Here is a 17807-nt window from a genome sequence, read left to right on the forward strand (position 1 = left end):
TAAGTGAGGCATCTAGACTGGGTTCCGCCCATAAATATAACCTTGGTTCCACGCCCGCCTAAACCCGCTATTAATCCTCGTTTAGTCTGTGGATGAATGCCTGTAGACTAGTGTTATTAGAGTTTACTCTGTATATATTAAACTGTGGCTTGCTTGTTTTTGGCCACATCCACGCCACAATTCTGAAACTTATGTGAATGTGAATGTATGTGTTGCATCTCCTATGCAGGGTTATAGAATTGCTACTGCTCAACATCATTCGAGTTTGCATTGGTTTGAGGTTTCACTTTGCAACATACGTTGCAGCAGTTCTGTATGTTTATGAAGAGTAGACGAGCACATTTCAGTGTGCATTTCACTGTAAAATTAATGGCTAAATGTAGGTGCAAAGCTAATACAATTTGTCTTCCGTTTCGAAGACAACGCCACTGGAAAGGAGACACTAGAGAGGGACAGAACTTCTCTCAGAAAATATACAAAAATATATTAAGCATATTATCACATAACTGCATTTTATTCATTTACATGCATTGAGAGATACATTTCGGTTAAAATATGAAATCACGGAACATGTTATATAAAAGCACTTCTCTAATTTTGAATACTGACCTGTAAAACATCCTGTAAAATTATACAGGACAGTAAGTCTTCTACTCTCCTTGAGATGAACATATACAGATACTATGTATTCAAGACTCCTTTCATGAAGCTCAATCTTATAATCATTTGAGTAAGGAAGCTAAATACATTGTGAATCTATACACTTTTATACAGACTATAAACAGAGTTTTAGAGTGTTGTTGCAGAAAGCAACAATGGAACAACAGTCTCCTGGATTTATGCATGAATGCATGGATTAGGGGGTCTGCACAAGGTTGTCAGGTTGAACAGTGGATTCTCTCTCCATCTGTAGGCTGTCTAGTAGAACAGTGTATCCCGTCTCGGCCTCTTCAATTACTGGCTGATCAGGGGATGCCTCCTCTATCTGTAGGCTGACCGCTGGCCCTCCCTCCATGCTGACTGTTTGCCCAGTTGCGATTCCCTCATACTCTGGCGGCTGCACACTGGAGAATCCAAGAGAACTGATGACTGCAGGAAGAGTGCTTGAGGCATCCCCTTCATCCTGGCTCCCTCTTTTTTCAGCGGTGAACTCAGAAAGGAAGAGTGTCTCCATCTGCGTTAGGAAGGTGTTCACCACATTGTCCGACAGCAGCTCTAGAAACTTCCTCAATGAAGCCAGCATCTGTGGAACGAGAGATGTCAGAGCAGCAGGGATAATGGTAAGTCTATTCGCATATTTGCCTCTTGATTATCTTTGGAAATACCTTACCACAGCCTTAGGACGCATTCATACATCAGCAGGTGACCTCCAATAACAACCGACATATTACTTGAAATTTGACTTCCAGTCAGAGGTCATAGAGACGCTTCTAATAAGCATCACTACTAACATGATACTTAAGTCCACAACAGCAAATGTATTGGTGCTGTTTCGGCAATAAGATTTCTTTATTTCACAAAATTGTACATTTTGAATATCTGCAGATTTATGTGAACAGATGGACAATTTAAACTCTGTGCCTGGATTCAAGGAATATTGATGACATAAAGATCCATTAATCTGATCTTCTCATAAAAAAATTGCTTTCTATTTTGTTTTTGCCTGCTTTGAGCTCAATACAATGTTTAGTTAACGAAGGGAATTACGTCAATGTCCAGCCTATTTTATTCATTCCTAGATAGACTTTATTGAACCCTGTCATAATTTATGTTCTCTAGCTTGGCGAGAAGATCACTACAGTGTGAAGTAATTAAGAGAAAACCCAGGAACTTCAGGGACTTGCCAAAGGATTATTCAGAGGATTAGCAGGCTTGTTATTGCATGCCCCTCGTGGGTCGTGCTCTCCCTGTGCATTGCACGTGTGAAGCCAGCAGCATGGGCGTAGAGTGGTGTGGAATGTCCTGTCACCATAAATAGTTAACAGAAATGTAGTGGAATGTGCCTTTCACCAAGGGAAGAACAGATTTGGTGAGACATCTAAAAACATTTTAACCAGTGTAAAGACGAGCGAAAGCTCACTCTGAAGGCCTGCGTCGCCCAGGCACCACAATGGGCTGCACTTACCTTTTCTAAGCAGGTGAGGTGAGAGTCTCGACGGAAAAGCCTGTCCATAGGCACACTCCTACAAAGAGAGAACCTCACATATGAAAACGGCAAAAGGCACATTAAATGACTTGTGATTCTGAGGTAAAATAGCCTATCCAGTGCTCTGAATGGTGTGGGAAGGACATCCTTGCTGTGACATTGAATCAGTTCCTGCCTCCATGGTACACATCCTCACCCATGTGACAGCCGGTACTTGTGCACCACCCACTGGGCTCTCCTCAGTACCTGGGCCCAGTCCGGCTCCTCACATGACTGCTGGATCAAAAATCTGAAAGGCAGCTCTGCAGCACACATGGAAAGACAACACCAATTTATGAAGAATTACACGCTCCTCTTAAATCCCGCAACTCACAGTATACACCAAGGAGGACAGAATTTTGCAGTTAGTGACGTACTGTGAGAGCCAGTGGGACCCTCCTCCTCACTCACTACCAAGCAGGTGGTCTGGGAGAGGGGTGAGGTGTTAGCAGGGTTGTAGGGACTGATGATCATTCCTATGAAGGGGGCTCCACCTCTTGAGAAGTAACTCTGAAACCAGACACAGTGAGATGGACTTAATTTAAGCAGCAGCTATATGCCCTAGACAACCTCCAGTGAGTCATGCAGAAAAAGACATGCCCTAACGTTTTTATGTCTTACATGATCCAGCAAAGTACGCACAAAAAAATTGCTGTAGCATGATTGCGCACTTCCATATCTACTTACGGAACATACCTATTCATATGCCTTGCTTCCAATTATATAACAATATATTACTGGAGAGCAGAATTGTGATATTAAAATCCAAAAATGATGCTGTCTATTAAACAATATAAATATCAACAAAGAACCAACAGAAATGAAAGCAGAACAGCAAAGTAAAACAAGCAAGGGAAATGGAGGTGTGGGCTCTGACCTGGTACTTGGCCTGCGTGTCAATGTCCCGTAGGGAGGGGTTGGGGTCGAAGGCGGGGTGCGAGTGGTACCAGCCGACCACACTGTAGCCATGGCTGGCCAGCACCTCTGAGGCCTGGGTCTGAGAAACGGGGTCCATCTCACACTGCAGTCCTGTGCTCAGACTGTTACAGGGCTCCGCAGCACAGATCTGTGACATCGTATCATACATCATACATCATCATCATCATCATAACACTGCACAGCAGTAGTACCGTAAACTATCATCATCACCACCATAATATGTCATCACCATGAACATCATTTCACCACCACTTCCCCTGCCTGTGCCTCATCATCATCATCATAATTACTGGAAGACTCAGGGATGATCAATAAAAGTTCTCACCTTTAACACCTTTTCTTCCTCACTGTATGCTCCCCCGAGCAGCCCGATGACTTCGGCCATGGACACATGCGCATGCTGCCAAGAGAGGCGAGCATGTGGAAATGAAAACACACACATACAGTATACTGACAGATCCAAGGGAACAGTAGTACAACATCCACAGTCTCCATCTTATTGCCTGAAGACTGTGGCAGCTATTATCAACAGAACAGGCAACAGAGCATTATGATGGTACAATGTCACATGTATTATCCACCGCTAAAAAGTGTGAGCGCAAATGCAGTGTACAAGGGGACACGGAAAAAGACGGGCACCCCAGATTAGGTACAGGGAAAGGCAAATTAGGCTGTTCAGCAACAGTGATAATATTGTGAAAGCAGAAACAACATGGCAATCTTTACTTTAGGCAAACAGTGAACATACCATGTCCATCACAACAAGCGCTTCTGCACAGACGAGCACCTGGAAAGGTTCCTAGGAGAAACAATTATAAAAATCATTGTCAGCTCACTTCAAAATAATCTTACAGATTATACATTTTCTTTAGATATATACATTTTGTTTTTATATTTGAATGTAAAATTCATTCTAAATGGTTTTTGATTTTTCTTCTCTTTTTTTTTCGTTGTGTCTTTTAAAAGTAAAACATTTGAAATATAACCTTTTTCTGGTCTCCAAAAGCCTGGCAGGGTATGAGCTGAAATGGGTCAAATGAGCTGGGGGACGAGAAAGAGGAATTTGGTTGACAAATTGACCAGACTACTGCTCATATATGCATATGATTGTTTTTTAAAAAAGCCTAACTTAGGCTGGATAATCTGATTTCAAGGCTCAAATCAATAACATCTTGGTGGAGTTGTTTGTTGTTCTTAACTCCACTGAGATTTACCAAAAAGGTTGAGTAATCCACATTTGAAAAGAACCACATTATAAATATAAATTCACATTTCCATTAGCTATAAAACAATTATAAAGTTCCACTGCAGTCACTGATCTGCATTTGGAAAAACAGTTCAAAGCCAGACAGGACCAACTGCACTACTACATTTGTGTTATATTTATTAAGGTGTCCCTGTGTTATACAAGGAAATATGACACCTTTCATGTTTAATGAGTGCAGTCAGCCTCTTCCCTATTTATATGATGTATATAAACAAAATAATAACATTTTATATGAACTAAGATAAAATAATACTAGCATATAAAAAAACACTGGGATATACGATGCGCTGTAAGGCAAACTATACTAAACATGTTTCTCTAAGATTATGTCCAATGTCTGGGTCTGTAAAATGATTGTGATTGTGTCTGTGTGTGTCCAGTGTGAGCTGCAGTAATGCGTTACGGACACTCACCCTTTCTGTCTGGGAATCTTACACGGCTTGTGCCTCTTCCTGGATTCTTCTCTTCTCCGAGCCAGGTCCTCTGCACTCAGGTGCTGTTGAACAGAAACGCACCGTTGCTCACATATAACTTATAGAGCCAGCAACTACCAATTAGGATGACCCAAAAAGAGATCCAGGTCAGTTACACTGAGGCCAGGTGTGGCGTTTTAAACAAGTGAACTCTACAAGGGCAGATGGCCAGTCACAGCTGTTTATCAGTGTGGCCTACCTCCCTACCCCTCCTGCATCTTGCTGGTAAACCTGTTGCTGTGCAGCCCTGACAACATGTGGCCTGATACACAAAACAGCAGATAGCACGTTATTCCTACCTCAAATGTCTGGCCCTCCAGGTCCTTGGGGTCACACCAATTTCCCCACACATCTCGTACTCGCCGTTTCCTTGTGCGCTGGGAGACAAAAATAAAAAAATGTAAATGGGTTCGAATCCCCGTCGGCCGGAGCCTCTCTGTGTGGAGTTTGCATGTTCTCCCCGTGTCTGCGTGGGTTTCCTCCGGGTACTCCGGTTTCCTCCCACAGTCCAAAGACATGCAGGTTAGGCTGATTGGAGAGTCTAAATTGCCTGTAGGTATGAGTGCGTGAGTGAATAGTGTGTGTGTGCCCTGCGAATGGTGACCTGTCCAGGGTGTATTCCTGCCTTTCGCCCAATGTATGCTGGGATAGGTTCCAGCCCCCCTGCGACCCTGTTCAGAATAAGCGGATGGATGGATGGATTTTTGATTCATCTGAAAACAGCAGTGCCTCCTCAATTTGACTGCAGACACCTGCTCACTCTCACCATGGACTGCAGCCTCTGAGCCATCTGGAAGGCCTCCAGCGTGTCCCTGCCCTCTTTCACCCGAGAGCGGTCTACTACCCTGGGTCTGTTGTAGATGGCCTGTTCTGCAAAGGCATACAGATACACAGTGAGGAGGGGGGCACCTTACTATAATCACTTATACAGAAACAAATAAAGCACACTGTCAGACACACAATTCAGTCAGTGAATATTACCACAGTTGAAGTTGATGGCGCCGATAAGCTCCAGGTATGTATGTATTCTGCCTATACAGTTCACGTCTCCGCAGTTCTTCAGGCCTGGTCGTACCGATGTTTTATTCAAGTACCTAGGTTTGCTCTTCTCCCTATGAAGTTTAAACGCAGACAAATGCTGACATCCTACTTTGGAGTCCAGAGCAAACGAAACATGCCCAATCCTGGTAGGCACAATATCCCAATAAGGCTACATATTAAATATTTATCAACAGCATATGTCTCATGAGCATGCTTAATCTTTTTAATGGTGGAAATGAAGTAGAATTAATTTATAATATACAGAAAGAAATAAGTATTTTATATTGAACCGCAGTGGCCCAGCTAAATAGGAATATCACAATTTGTCTGACTGCATAGACTGGTGTGAAAAAATAACATCAGAAAGCCCTACCACTGGTCCAGGATGTAGTTCCTGATTTTTAGGTATCTTTCAGGGGTCTTGGACGAACGGCCTTCAAAGAATTCAGATATGGCCTGTTTTTCCTCTTCTGTGACAGCACAGGTATCCAGATACACTTCCTGCTCCGGTGCCTTTAGCTCCTCCTCTTCCCCTTCCTCAAGCTCCTCCTCCAGCCCCACCTCCCTCTCAGAGAGAACTACGGAACACCAGAGCACAGCATTTTCCATAGGATCAGCATCAGAATATCTCATTGCTAACAAGTACAGTGAAGTACCTACTGGTCTGAGGAATTACACTGAGGAAAGAACAAATAATAAAGGGGGGGGGGGGGGACCAAAAACCATAAAGGAAGGCTTATTTTGGGAAGCGTGTCAGAAGAAGAGAATAATAAGTAAAGTAAATATTTAGGCAGACCTGCTCCTTCTGTGTCCTCACTCTCATACTGTGACCCTCCTCCTGGGCTCCCAGACTTGCAGAGCTGGAGGCTTCCTTCCTCTCCCAGTGCAGAGTGGCATTCAGCCCATACAGGACATGAACTGTCCGCATTAGAGTCCTCACAGCAGGGCTGCTTTAGGGGCTGGGAGGAGGAGGCTGTGGACGGAGATGGGGGACTTTGGCTGGGCTCCCCTTTGGTGTCCAGCTCCTCCGAAGGTCTTTCCTCGCAGGGCTCCATTTTGATACCCAGGAGAGGAGCATCATTGCTGAGGTCATCGGTGATGTCCACGTCCTCGTCGTCTGACAGCCTCTCGATCCTCACTGCATTGGACAGCACAGTGATGGGAGCTCCAGCCGACCTGTCGGAGGCGCACTCCGCACCTGGGGGCACCCCGTTCAGGGACGCCTGGCAGTCTGTGGGCACCGTTGGCATGGGAACATCTGCTTTAGCCTGGAGTAAGATTCAACCGAAGACATGCTTATTCTTGGTGACAAACAAGCACTGATTATAACATAAAAGACATTTCAAAGTACAAAATACAATCTCTGCAGTTCTCCAATTTAAAAAAATGTGAGACAAATCTGACAAACACGATTCTGTATCTCATAGACCTGGTATCAGTAAGAATTCAATAATACAACTGCTTTGACTTTATGTTTTAGATATTTTACAGACTGAGAGAATGCACCCGGAGTATGCTGCAACATTACCTTGTTTTTTAAGTACTGTCTAGCATAGCTCTTCACCTGCAGAACAGTACGGCTGCCAATCAGCTTGGCGATCTTTGTCCACCTCCGACCAAACTGAGCCTGAATCCATATAAAAGAAGCCAAACCAGATCTTGTTTAGTCGACTGAATTATTGGGTCTTTCTGTGAAAAATGTGAGTTCACCATTCCAATTGGGAGATGACCATTCCAATTTGGCTCAAACTTTGTGTAAATGTTCTTTATATATTCAATAAAGAACATCTAAAACATGAATCTCTTTGAATGTGTTGTTCCAGAGATATTAGCTCTTAAATAAGGACTGGTTGGCACACAAAAAATCACTTGCGAGTAGAAATTGCGGTTTCTGTTGATTTTGGAGAACCATATCTTTGGCATTAACCTTAAAACGTGTACTCTGACAATGTTTCAGATTATGGACTCCAATTTTCCTCATACTGCTCAGAATAAAAGTTATGGTCATTGATAAATGTTAAATCGTGGCACTTGGCTTTTCTTTTTTTTATACTTGATGGGTTACAGCACCACTTGGTGTATGACTTCCAAAACATTAGCCTTATTGGATTTGTCGTTCTAGAGACATCGAACAAATTGAACAAATAAGGACATTTACACAAAGTTTGAACAAAATTGAAGTGGTCAACTTCACATTCACAGAATGACCATATTGCATGTATTTCAGACTGGCTAGAATTCTGTTTTACATATTCAATCTTACATATTAAATTAACATAATAATTTCTGGGACAGATCTTAAATAACGTAAACTATTTTAATCTAGTATATTTTTTTATAAAGCTCATATGTAAGACCATAGAGTTTACCAATCCTTTTTCAAAAAGATCCTTTTCCTCCTGTGCCCATCGAACAGGTGCTCCAGCTGGCTTCACAGGAGACCTGTAGGACATGGCACTAGTACAGCTTTTAAAGTTGTAATACTTTCACACGGCATAATAACAGTAACTACACAGTATCTTGTAGCCATTCAAGTATGTAAGCATGTCAATACAAAACAAACAGGACAACTTCCCTCACCTCTTCACTTTCTGCTTGTCCCCAGTCCACATGCTCTTGGGCAGCTCCTTACCAGCAAAATAATACCTAGACAGGTTAAGAAAATGACTACAGCAACGAATTATGAAGAAATGTTCAGGAGGCTTTTTTTTTTGGTCCACTGAATCGTTAACATTCATTCATTTGATTTTACCTCGCCTTTCATCGGCCAGTAAAATGTCTCAAATAGTCACAGAAAGGATACTGCTCCTCCAAAAGCATGTTTTCAATGACCTCTCTATTCTCATCGCTTATGGAACTGTCCAGGGTCCAAGGCTAGAGGACATGAAATCATTAATGAGCATGTAATACAGCTGTAATTATTGACACAAATAGACATGCTGCATTCTTTGCATGCAAAACAAAGTAGAAGAGAGAACAAATACAAACAAGCTGCTGCAGGAGAACAATTTGTCTCCATAGAGGAGAAACAACATAAACAGCCCCTTACAAGGATTCCACTATTGGTACTCCATGCTGACTGTAAGTACTGTTGATCCTGAAGGATCCCTCCTTCCATATTGTCCCTGAAATACAGGAGAATGGACAGTATGACATATAATATCAATAAATGGCTTGCATAATTACAAACATTGACACTGTACTTCTTATTTTGTCAAATAAATGAAAATGTACTTTCAGTATATGCTTTGAAATGTCATACAGATACATAACCAATATACAAAAAATACAGAGTGGTTTGGAACTATGCTAAGATTTATAAATGCAATAACTGTTGAGACATTCCTTTCATGTATCACCATAGATGTATGGCTATCAAGGCCACAAAAGCACTAACCTCTAAGGCAAGAATATTAACAGGTTAGCATGCAACGCTAGGTAACCCATTTTCTTTCCACACTTAATTATGTAAATAATGGAAGTAAGCTGGTAACCTTTCTTTTAGAAGACATTAGCCCAGATACTGTGCTATTGAGAGTTTAACAACATGATATGATATGAAGCTAATCGACTAATACAATTCACGACATATGTTATGTTTTCTAGTGCCGTCTATGATAGTAGCTAGCCATCAAAGCTAAAATAAGAACTGAATTTACAGCAGTGGTGCACGATTATGTGGCTAGCTAGCACGCTACTGGATTGACCGAGTGATTCAATTGGAATCTCTTCATCTTGCTAGCTGTTTAGCTAACCGAGCTATCTTAGTTATCAAGCGACACCCAATCAATGCATTTCTACTGAACTACTCTATTCGTGCTTGCACACTTCTGGCATGCACAGTTCCCCCGCAAAGGCAGCGTTTGCTTCAAGTTATTTACCTCATATTCACTTCAGTTTCATCTCCTTCTATATCCACAATGTCTAATTCATCTGCCATGTTAGCTGCAGGGTTAACTGTCATACATGGAAAAAAAGGGGAAAAATTACAAGAGCTGTTTGCTGAGTGCAAAAGGACTGCGCGCCTATTACAGTGACACCACGTGGCAGGGAGTTTGATGAGTTTAGCGAAGAATTTTGCTCCGAGCACGATTGAAAGTCTGCCGACTTCTTCAAAATTCCACGCATATGATTAACTAACTAGCTGCGGGTAATTTGAATATGTCTAATTTCATAAATTAATTATATTGTAAGAGGGAAGGGGGTGGGGGCTCACATATTTTATGGGGGCAACTTTTAATTCAGGTCATAGTGAGGTTTGGTTTTGGCCTTACAGCGACGCCTATAGATAGAAACCAATGAGGAAAAATTCCACCGCACAGGGCAACACGTTCTCCCTCAGCTCATGCTCATTTGTGTCCTTGGTCACATGCCTAGTCACATGCACAACGAAGAAGACGCTGAGTCAATTATGTACCACGTCAGATGGACCAATGATATAAACCCTTGAGCAGTTGCCAAACGACGGCGCGCTAGATTTTTTATGTCAGAGCATTTATTGGGAAATAAAAGCATCAACATCTTTGTCTGTGTGCTAAGGGGGAAATCGGACCTCGAAAAAAAATCATAAAAAAAGAAGGAATACGTAGCATACATTGCACTTTTTTTTCTTCTTCTGTGAAATATGAATGGAGTCCAATGGGAAACTAGTAGCTAGCTCGAAAAATGGCCCCTTGGTTTTGGCTCTGTACTCCAGCACATTGGATTTGAAACGAACTGATAAATATGTGGTTACATTGCGTATTTAATTAAGACTAATTAAATCACTAATTATTCTTTGTACAAAAACGTATAGTCGTTAAATATCGTTAACTCGTTCTGCTTGAACGGAGTTCGTGGAAAAACATAACCCTGACGTTAACTATAGTCCATTTCATACCTGTAGTAGGCATAAGCAATTTTCAAGATCAGAAAGATTTACGTTACTAAACACACCCTCGCCCACTGTATATGCTAGTTTTGGAGCTTGAAAGTGATCGGATTCTTGAACTTTTAGAAACAGTTCATTGTGGATTATGTCATCTTTAATCGAAAATTATCGGATATTGAATTGAATTCTTAATTTTCTCGTGCGGTATTCGCGTCTGAAATTTGGTAAGTATGTTTACACTGTGGGGTAACCGCGAAGTGGGTGCAAAGCAATGTGAAACAATGTGAAGTTGAAAGGACTAGAGCTAAGAATAAGAGGCAACAAGTGTAGTGAGGGAAGAACGTTTGAATTTGACGTCTAGAGTTTGCAGAGAATGGTGCGAAACACAAAAAACACCCAGTGAGCAGCAGGTCTGCGGGCAAACCCGTCTTGTTAATGAGAGAGGACAATGGAGAAGGGGCAGCCTGGTCAAAGATGACAGGAAGGTGACAGTAACGCAAATAACCACACATTACAATAGTGGTATGCAGAAGAGCATCTCTGAACACACAACGCGTCAAACCTCTTAAGTGGATAGGCCACAGCAGCAGAAGACTGCTTTTAAATATTAAATACCTATTAAAGTGTAAATGTATAGATAAAATAAATGGACAACGTAAAATATTCAGTAGGTGGCGGTAATGCACAAAAAAGTTTTTCGACCGCCGCTAAACAACACTAAAGAGGAAGACCGCTGTACATTACGTGATTGTGGGGGCGGGGGGCATATACACTCAGTGAGCACTTTATTAGGTATTTATTTTAATTTTTTTTTTTTTAGACGTCTACTGCTGTAGTCTTCACTTAACAGAGTTATGATGTGTTCCGAAATGTTCTTCTGCATACCACTGTAATGTGTGGTTATTTGCTTCACTGCCACCTTCCTGTCAACGGAGATCAGCCGTTTCTGAGACACCTCACACCACCGTGTCTGCCACTAACAATCATCCAAGTTAAAGTCACTTAGAACTTTTACCCAATCTGATGGTTGATATGAACATTAACTGAAGCGGATTAGATAATCACATTAATAAGTAGGTGGACAGGTTTTCCTAATAAAATTCTCATTGAGTGTATACAACATGGTTATGCACAAATTCTCCAAACCAAATTTACCCAAGAATGGCAGAGGCCAAGATGGTGACAGTACTCTCTTAAGTACCCAGCAAAGAGGGGAAAACCAATGGACTGATCAACAATGTCTAATGTCCCAATACAGAAGAGACAGAGAGAGATCAAGAAAGAATAAGAATAAAACGGTAGAATGTAGTCTGTATTCTACAGTATATTCATCCGAATAGTCATCAGAGTTCACTAATGAAAAGTTAGGATTAATGAATCAACTTTTTATTAAGAATTTATGACTCGTATGGGATCTAGTGCCAATTTTAATTAGAAAATGCATTGTACTACATAGAAGTGCTATTAAAAGTCTTATGCAACTGGTAAAGAATGTTTGCAGGAATCTCCTGGGTTATTATTTTTTTCAGTAAAGGTTTCATTTCTCCAACTTCACACCTGGCTCTCCGGTTTTCTGGACATGATATGAAGAAAATATGAATACAAATGTCAAATAAAATTTACTGCAACAATGTGAAGGAACTTAAACCCCTGACACATCTACAGACGAGCATAAGAAGGCCCATTGTAGCGCATGGTTTCTCTGACAAGGACAAATCAATCAAGGATTCTTCACACAAAGGCACAACACTCTCAGGAAAGAAAACGTTTATTTAGAAATTCACAGTTTCTAATGGCACTACATCTTTGTAGTTACACTTGCTCCTGTTCAAAAAAGTTCTGTGCAGCTCCTCCTCTCAGACAATAGTGTTCCCATGGCCTCCTGGCGCCTCGCACTGCCTCAGCTTACTGGGGATGCCACACAGAGAAACTCGCAAAGAGCACTTGACATACAAGGTATAGTGTAGAAAAAAAAACAAAAGGCAATAGAATCAACAGAAGTGCACACTGAGCTTGTAGACCTTCCAACAAGAGCAATATTTCTATTCACCTGGTTATACAATACGCACATTGGGGACAAGTCTTCCTTCCAGACACAGGGGTCAAAAAAAAGGACTTCACAACACTCTCGCATGCACACACACAAAACACAGCTTTTTCCAAACATGTTCATACTCATTCAGGAGGTACAAAAGAATCATGATTTAACAAATATGAGAGACCCCACGGTGTGTGCAGGACACCTTTCATCAAATTGCTTAAAATAATGGTTACATTCAAAATCCATCCAGAGCTTTCCCTTTTCTTTTTTTAAACTTTAACTCTTGAAAATGGGGGAATCGATACATTTTAGCAGATAAACAGCCTCTGTTCATTTTAAAAGTAGAGAGGGGCAATTGAAAGAACAAAGAATTTCACAGAACCATTAGGCACAAGACACTGTGCGACAAGGATGCTAGCATTTTTTGTTTATAACTTTAGCAAGACAAATGGTCAAAATGGGTGCATAAAACAGCTGTTTTTACAGAGGGACATGGTGGCTGTGCAAGAAATGACCTGGAGTGTGCGCAAGCTGGGGGGACAAGGAGGAGAATTGATGAGTAGGAAGTGGTCAGTAGGAGTGCTGTACATTTGTTAAAGATACACCACCCTCTTAAACACCCAATAGTCAACCCAATGAACTGTACTCAGCTACTCAGAACATACATTAAGCCTTCAAAAAGGGGCTAAGCATGAACCACATCAGTCACATCCTTAACAAGCAAAAACATCTGAGGTTTAACGTGTATTAAAAGCAAATGATTATTCCAGTATACATGAAATGGACCATCTTCTCAAGCAGTAAGATGATGTATCCAGTAACAGGTATACAGTATATATGCAAGTCTTTCTGCAGGGGTCTTAAGAGTCCAGTCTTTTCTACACTGTAAATTAAATGAAACAAACGAAGTGGACACCTGAGCAAGTGTGTTGGCCAGTGTGCTGAGAACGCACAGTATGCGAGTACCATTGAGAGTGCCATCACTGTGGTCATTATTATGGAGAAATATTAAGTTCAAGGACACCATGGGACCCTGAAGGGGTAGCGGCATACAAGACTGAACTGTGCCCGCAGTGGAACCCAGGCAAGGAAACCTGTCAGACATTTAAATAAATAAATACATAAATAAATCTGCGAGTAGAGCGCCCCCCTTCAGGGTCCTTGAGAGTCATCATTCTTGTGGTCTGTGATGTGCTCATGCAAACTGGCCTACACAACACACTGTCCCACATACTTCCATTAGTTTGGTCCACACTGAATGAAATTAAATAAAACCAGCTGTGTGAATGTGTTTGTAATTCATAGACAGGTACTGACATTTTCTCAGATATAGCAGTGAGCCATGACGCTCAATGCCTCCAAATGCTTGCAGAGATTGAAGGGGAAAGCGACGTGAAAATGTGGACTCATTCTTCATTCAGCTTCAGTCACTGGATGATGGTTGCTTCAAGAGACTTGGGCTTATCACGCAAGATGATGACAACACTGGTCCCAAAAAAACAACTGTTGCTGCCGTTATAGTGTTAAATGTTCAACAGGAAAGAAAACGGAAGAGGAAAAAGTGACTTGTCTTGCTGTAAATGTTTTTGATGGGCATGCATCTCCCCACAAGAAGCTTCACTTCTGAAAGCTGAAAGGCTGGAACTCTGGCTGACTGCCCTTGTGTCTGGACAGCCAGTACTGGGGTGGAATGCCATCTGCTGATACCGCTCCCGACGAAACAATGTGCTAGTCTCATTGAAAAATTCACCCACGTTAAAATCTTTTTTTTTTTCTCCCCATTTTGTTGTCTGTATCGTATAACATTGCTCTTCAGAAAACAAAGCTCTAAAATGGACAAAAAGGCACATAAACAAGGAGAAGTTAAGAGAACATGGGAGCAATGTCTTATTTCGGGAGGGAGGGGGGGGTGGTCTTATGCCTGGGGTCTGCCTGCCATCTTGTTGGAGGTCCACTCTGTACTCTGTTGCCGATGGCAGGCCTGGCTGCCCCAGGCGACCCAGTGAAACCGGGCGGCTTGGCCTAGTCCATGCCCTGGTTCTGTCGCACACTGGGAGACCGCAAAGTGCCAGTCTGCACACTGGGTGTCCCTGTGTGTGTGCGCGAGTATGTGTGCATATGTCTGTGTGTGTGTGTGTGTGTGTATGTGTGTGTGTGTGTGTGTGTGTGTGCGCGTGTGTGTGAACATTAACATGTGCGTGTTGGCGTGTGGGGGGTGGAACAGTGGATGGGTCAGTGAGCCCAATGATATGGGATTGGTGTGAGGGGGTGCCTCGGGTCAAACGTGGCCCGTAACCGCAGTCACCCCAAAGTTCCCCACACCGATTTCCTTGTTTCCCTTCATCAAGTCCTCCAGAGTGGGCATGGTGGATGTCTGCACCGGCAGCACCTCCCCCGTGTACCTGCCCTGCTCCAGCATTTTGGAGCGCCGGCGCTTGAAGGCTCTCTTCTCTGTCTTGGTCTTGGGCGGGGGGTGGCCGTTGCAGAGCCGCGAGCAGGACGAGATGCCACAGAAGTAGGACTCGTCTGACTGGGACGAGCCCTCCGAGCTGCCTTCAGAGGTGGGGTCCTTGGACGAGGACATGCCCGTCTCGCCCGAGGACAGGAACATGTTGTGGGGCGGGACGCCGTTACACTTGGGCCCTCCGTTAGCTACTGCTGGCGTGGGGACGGAAGGCTTCAGCGTTTCCACCTTCTCGGCCTTCATCTTGCAGCGCTTCTTCTGCGTGGGAGAAAGGCTGAGTTACACAGGGGCAGAGGAGCACACAGCAGCCATGTATGAAATACTCAAATACACTTTAACCACCTCTGTGCTACACATTACATCATCTGGAAACTCATTGAAAAAATATTTGAGTGGCCATAGACTATCATTTGGCAGATAGTAAGTACTTGTACCCATGTCTTTGCCATCCAAAAGGAAGATCCCAATTTCTTAAACGTTTTCTGTAAAACATGACACGTATTGGCAGTGTCAATCATTCTTCAGATTCAGTATGGGTAAGACAAAACAGGGAAGGAAAAATTAGGGAAAATGGTATTCAGGAAAGAACTTGCCCTCCTTGCCTCCCTATGCAGTTGTAATTTCGGGAACAGCAGTAGGTAACTTTCGGTCTTACTACTCTTGCCTGCCCAGATCAAAGTGTGCCACAGTACATGTCAGCACAGAGGTGATTAAGCTTACATCCAGCAGTGATAACCCCGCAGTCTAACTGAACCATTTGCACATTAGGGTGACACCGAAGCCTTTACCAACCAAACACCAGGACGTAAATGGACACTGTACCTTTTTTTCTGGAGAAAACCTTAGAGGTTCTACAATGTACAAGTCATCTGGACCTACTAAAAAAGGGGAGAAAGGGGTGGAAGTTAAATGATGGTATGGGAAACCAGAACAGATTTAAGCATGAGCTGTGCACTTGCAAGTAGTAATTTCCAAAATGAAGGTACCAATGCTAAAGCCTCTGGGCTACAGTTATACATTCCACTGAAAATTGATAACGGTCCATATTGTTCAAATAACATCTTTAAAATAGCACTGCACTTCCAGTCAAGGCTTATGAATATGGAAATGCATATCCCCCTTTGTTACTACTTGCAAATGTGTTACATGGGCCAGCCACAAGCATTGTAAGCTATATACAGGTATACAGTGGGGTACAGAAATTAGGGCACCCCTGATTTAAATGTCTGTTACAATGAATCTGCATGTGATCAAAGAAAACCCAAACTCTAATTGGCACCGAGTTCAACATGAGACCTTTCTGCAAAGGTTCATACTGTTCATATATTATTAAAAAGGAAAAGGGCCCTGTGCAACATTTTGGGAACTTTTTTGGATTATTCGTTGTTTAAAAAATGATTACTAATGTAAGGTTAAGGTACCAGGTGATTTACTCTTCAAGGCTTCAATGAGTCATGTGAGTATAAGGGCTGAACTTTATATTTTGAAGCAACAAAAACTCCATGTTTCAAACTACTTTTTCCCCACTGTCAGAAACATTATTTGAAAATGGAAGTTAAATGGAACAGTTGAAGTCAAGACAAGGTCTGGAAGACCAATAAAGATTTTGGATAGAATGGCCCGAGACCTGGTGAGAAATGCTCAGACAAACCCATCACACCACTGCAAAAGTGCTGCAAAAAAGAGTAGCAAACACAGGTCTAGCTGTTCACAAGAAAATACAACTTACATTAAGCAAAAAAGACTGACATGGCAGAGTTGCCAGAAAGAACGACCAACACAAAGTTAAGTGTCTGAAGTATGCAAAAGAAAACATTGAGAAGCCTTAAGGCTTATTGGTATAATGTGCTTTGGACTGACAACCAAAATGTAACCTTTTGGCCACCACCAAAAAAGGCATGTTTTGAGATAAAAGTGTGAAGCCTTTGTAGAGAAGGAGGAGGAGGAACAAAGTACTAAGGAGAAGTTACAAAGTACTAATTGACAGGATTCTGTAATTCTGCTTTAAAATTTGAAGAAATGTATCACGTTTAACGTCGTGCCATTTAGAGGTCAGGTTCACGTCTGCTCACAAAACTGTTAATTGTAAATGGCTTTTTGACCAGGGGTGCCCAGATTTTTGCACACTACTGTACATAACCTGAGCAACAAGTCATGCACTGTCGGCATGACAGTCTCACAGGCCTGAGGGCACAATTGCAAACTAAGGCAAATGTGAGAACAAAAGATAGATGTGTAATGTCTCATGCTAGCTTGAATGAAGAGGCTTGTTCATTCAGTCTTCATCCAGCCCCTCTTGGCCCACTCCACTGTAGCTCTGCTGGGACCCCTTCAAAGGCCATGCCCAGACAATGTGAAATGGAAATGGACCAAGTTGAACACACTGTAGAGGCTCAGCGTGTTTGCTGAGAAATAAGTAATGCAAACTGACATCAGACCGACTGGGTATCAATCCTTTGTTCTCTGTACAAAGTGGCAAAGGAAGGATCATGGCAAGGGAAGTGAGCCATGTTATCAATTTATAATG

The 17807-nt window shown here is 42.3% G+C and overlaps 2 protein-coding genes across 8 annotated transcripts in view; both read right to left on the bottom strand.

The window, feature by feature from the left end:
* Nucleotides 1-493: 493 nt before the first annotated feature.
* On the bottom strand, nt 494-9904 carry mysm1 (Myb-like, SWIRM and MPN domains 1). 2 transcript variants are annotated; one of them, XM_061240748.1, is made up of 20 exons: nt 9787-9904; nt 8955-9030; nt 8709-8779; nt 8486-8551; nt 8275-8347; nt 7434-7532; nt 6702-7173; nt 6279-6483; nt 5846-5976; nt 5631-5734; nt 5164-5241; nt 4805-4887; nt 4111-4165; nt 3873-3923; nt 3450-3524; nt 3063-3251; nt 2563-2695; nt 2343-2448; nt 2126-2183; nt 494-1243 (listed from the first exon to the last, which is right to left on the bottom strand). In XM_061240748.1, the coding sequence occupies exons 1-20, from the start codon at nt 9867-9869 to the stop codon at nt 857-859; spliced, it is 2595 nt and encodes an 864-aa protein (XP_061096732.1). In that variant the 5' UTR covers nt 9870-9904; the 3' UTR covers nt 494-856. The 2 variants fall into 2 exon arrangements, with proteins under 2 accessions (XP_061096732.1, XP_061096731.1); XM_061240747.1 differs by having other exon boundaries at nt 8275-8362.
* Nucleotides 9905-12525: 2621 nt separating this feature from the next.
* Nucleotides 12526-17807, bottom strand: part of suco (SUN domain containing ossification factor) — a 43654-nt gene continuing 38372 nt past the window's right edge. For 3 of the 6 annotated variants that reach the window (XM_061237708.1, XM_061237707.1, XM_061237704.1), the window contains 2 exons: nt 16103-16158; nt 12526-15538 (listed from right to left, as the gene is read on the bottom strand). In XM_061237708.1, coding sequence (XP_061093692.1) covers nt 15095-15538; nt 16103-16158 — 500 coding nt within the window. In that variant the 3' untranslated portion in view covers nt 12526-15094. Of the gene's footprint in view, nt 15539-15714; nt 16159-17807 lie in introns of all 6 variants that reach the window. The other 3 variants (XM_061237705.1, XR_009708491.1, XM_061237709.1) reach the window with 3 other exon arrangements.

Source organism: Conger conger, chromosome 4 (genome assembly GCF_963514075.1).
Source record: "Conger conger chromosome 4, fConCon1.1, whole genome shotgun sequence".
NCBI lineage: Eukaryota > Metazoa > Chordata > Actinopteri > Anguilliformes > Congridae > Conger > Conger conger.

What these genes read in the sequence shown, in the direction of transcription:
- mysm1 (XM_061240747.1), bottom strand. Translation starts at nt 9,869, where the DNA reads ATGACAGTTAACCCTGCAGCTAACATGGCAGATGAATTAGACATTGTG. An exon ending in GACAAGCAGAAAGTGAAGAG is followed by an intron (nt 8,363 to 8,485) that starts GTGAGGGAAGTT and finishes AAGCTGTACTAG; the next exon opens with TGCCATGTCCTACAGGTCTC. An exon ending in ACCTCACCTGCTTAGAAAAG is followed by an intron (nt 1,244 to 2,125) that starts GTAAGTGCAGCC and finishes CTCGTTCCACAG; the next exon opens with ATGCTGGCTTCATTGAGGAA.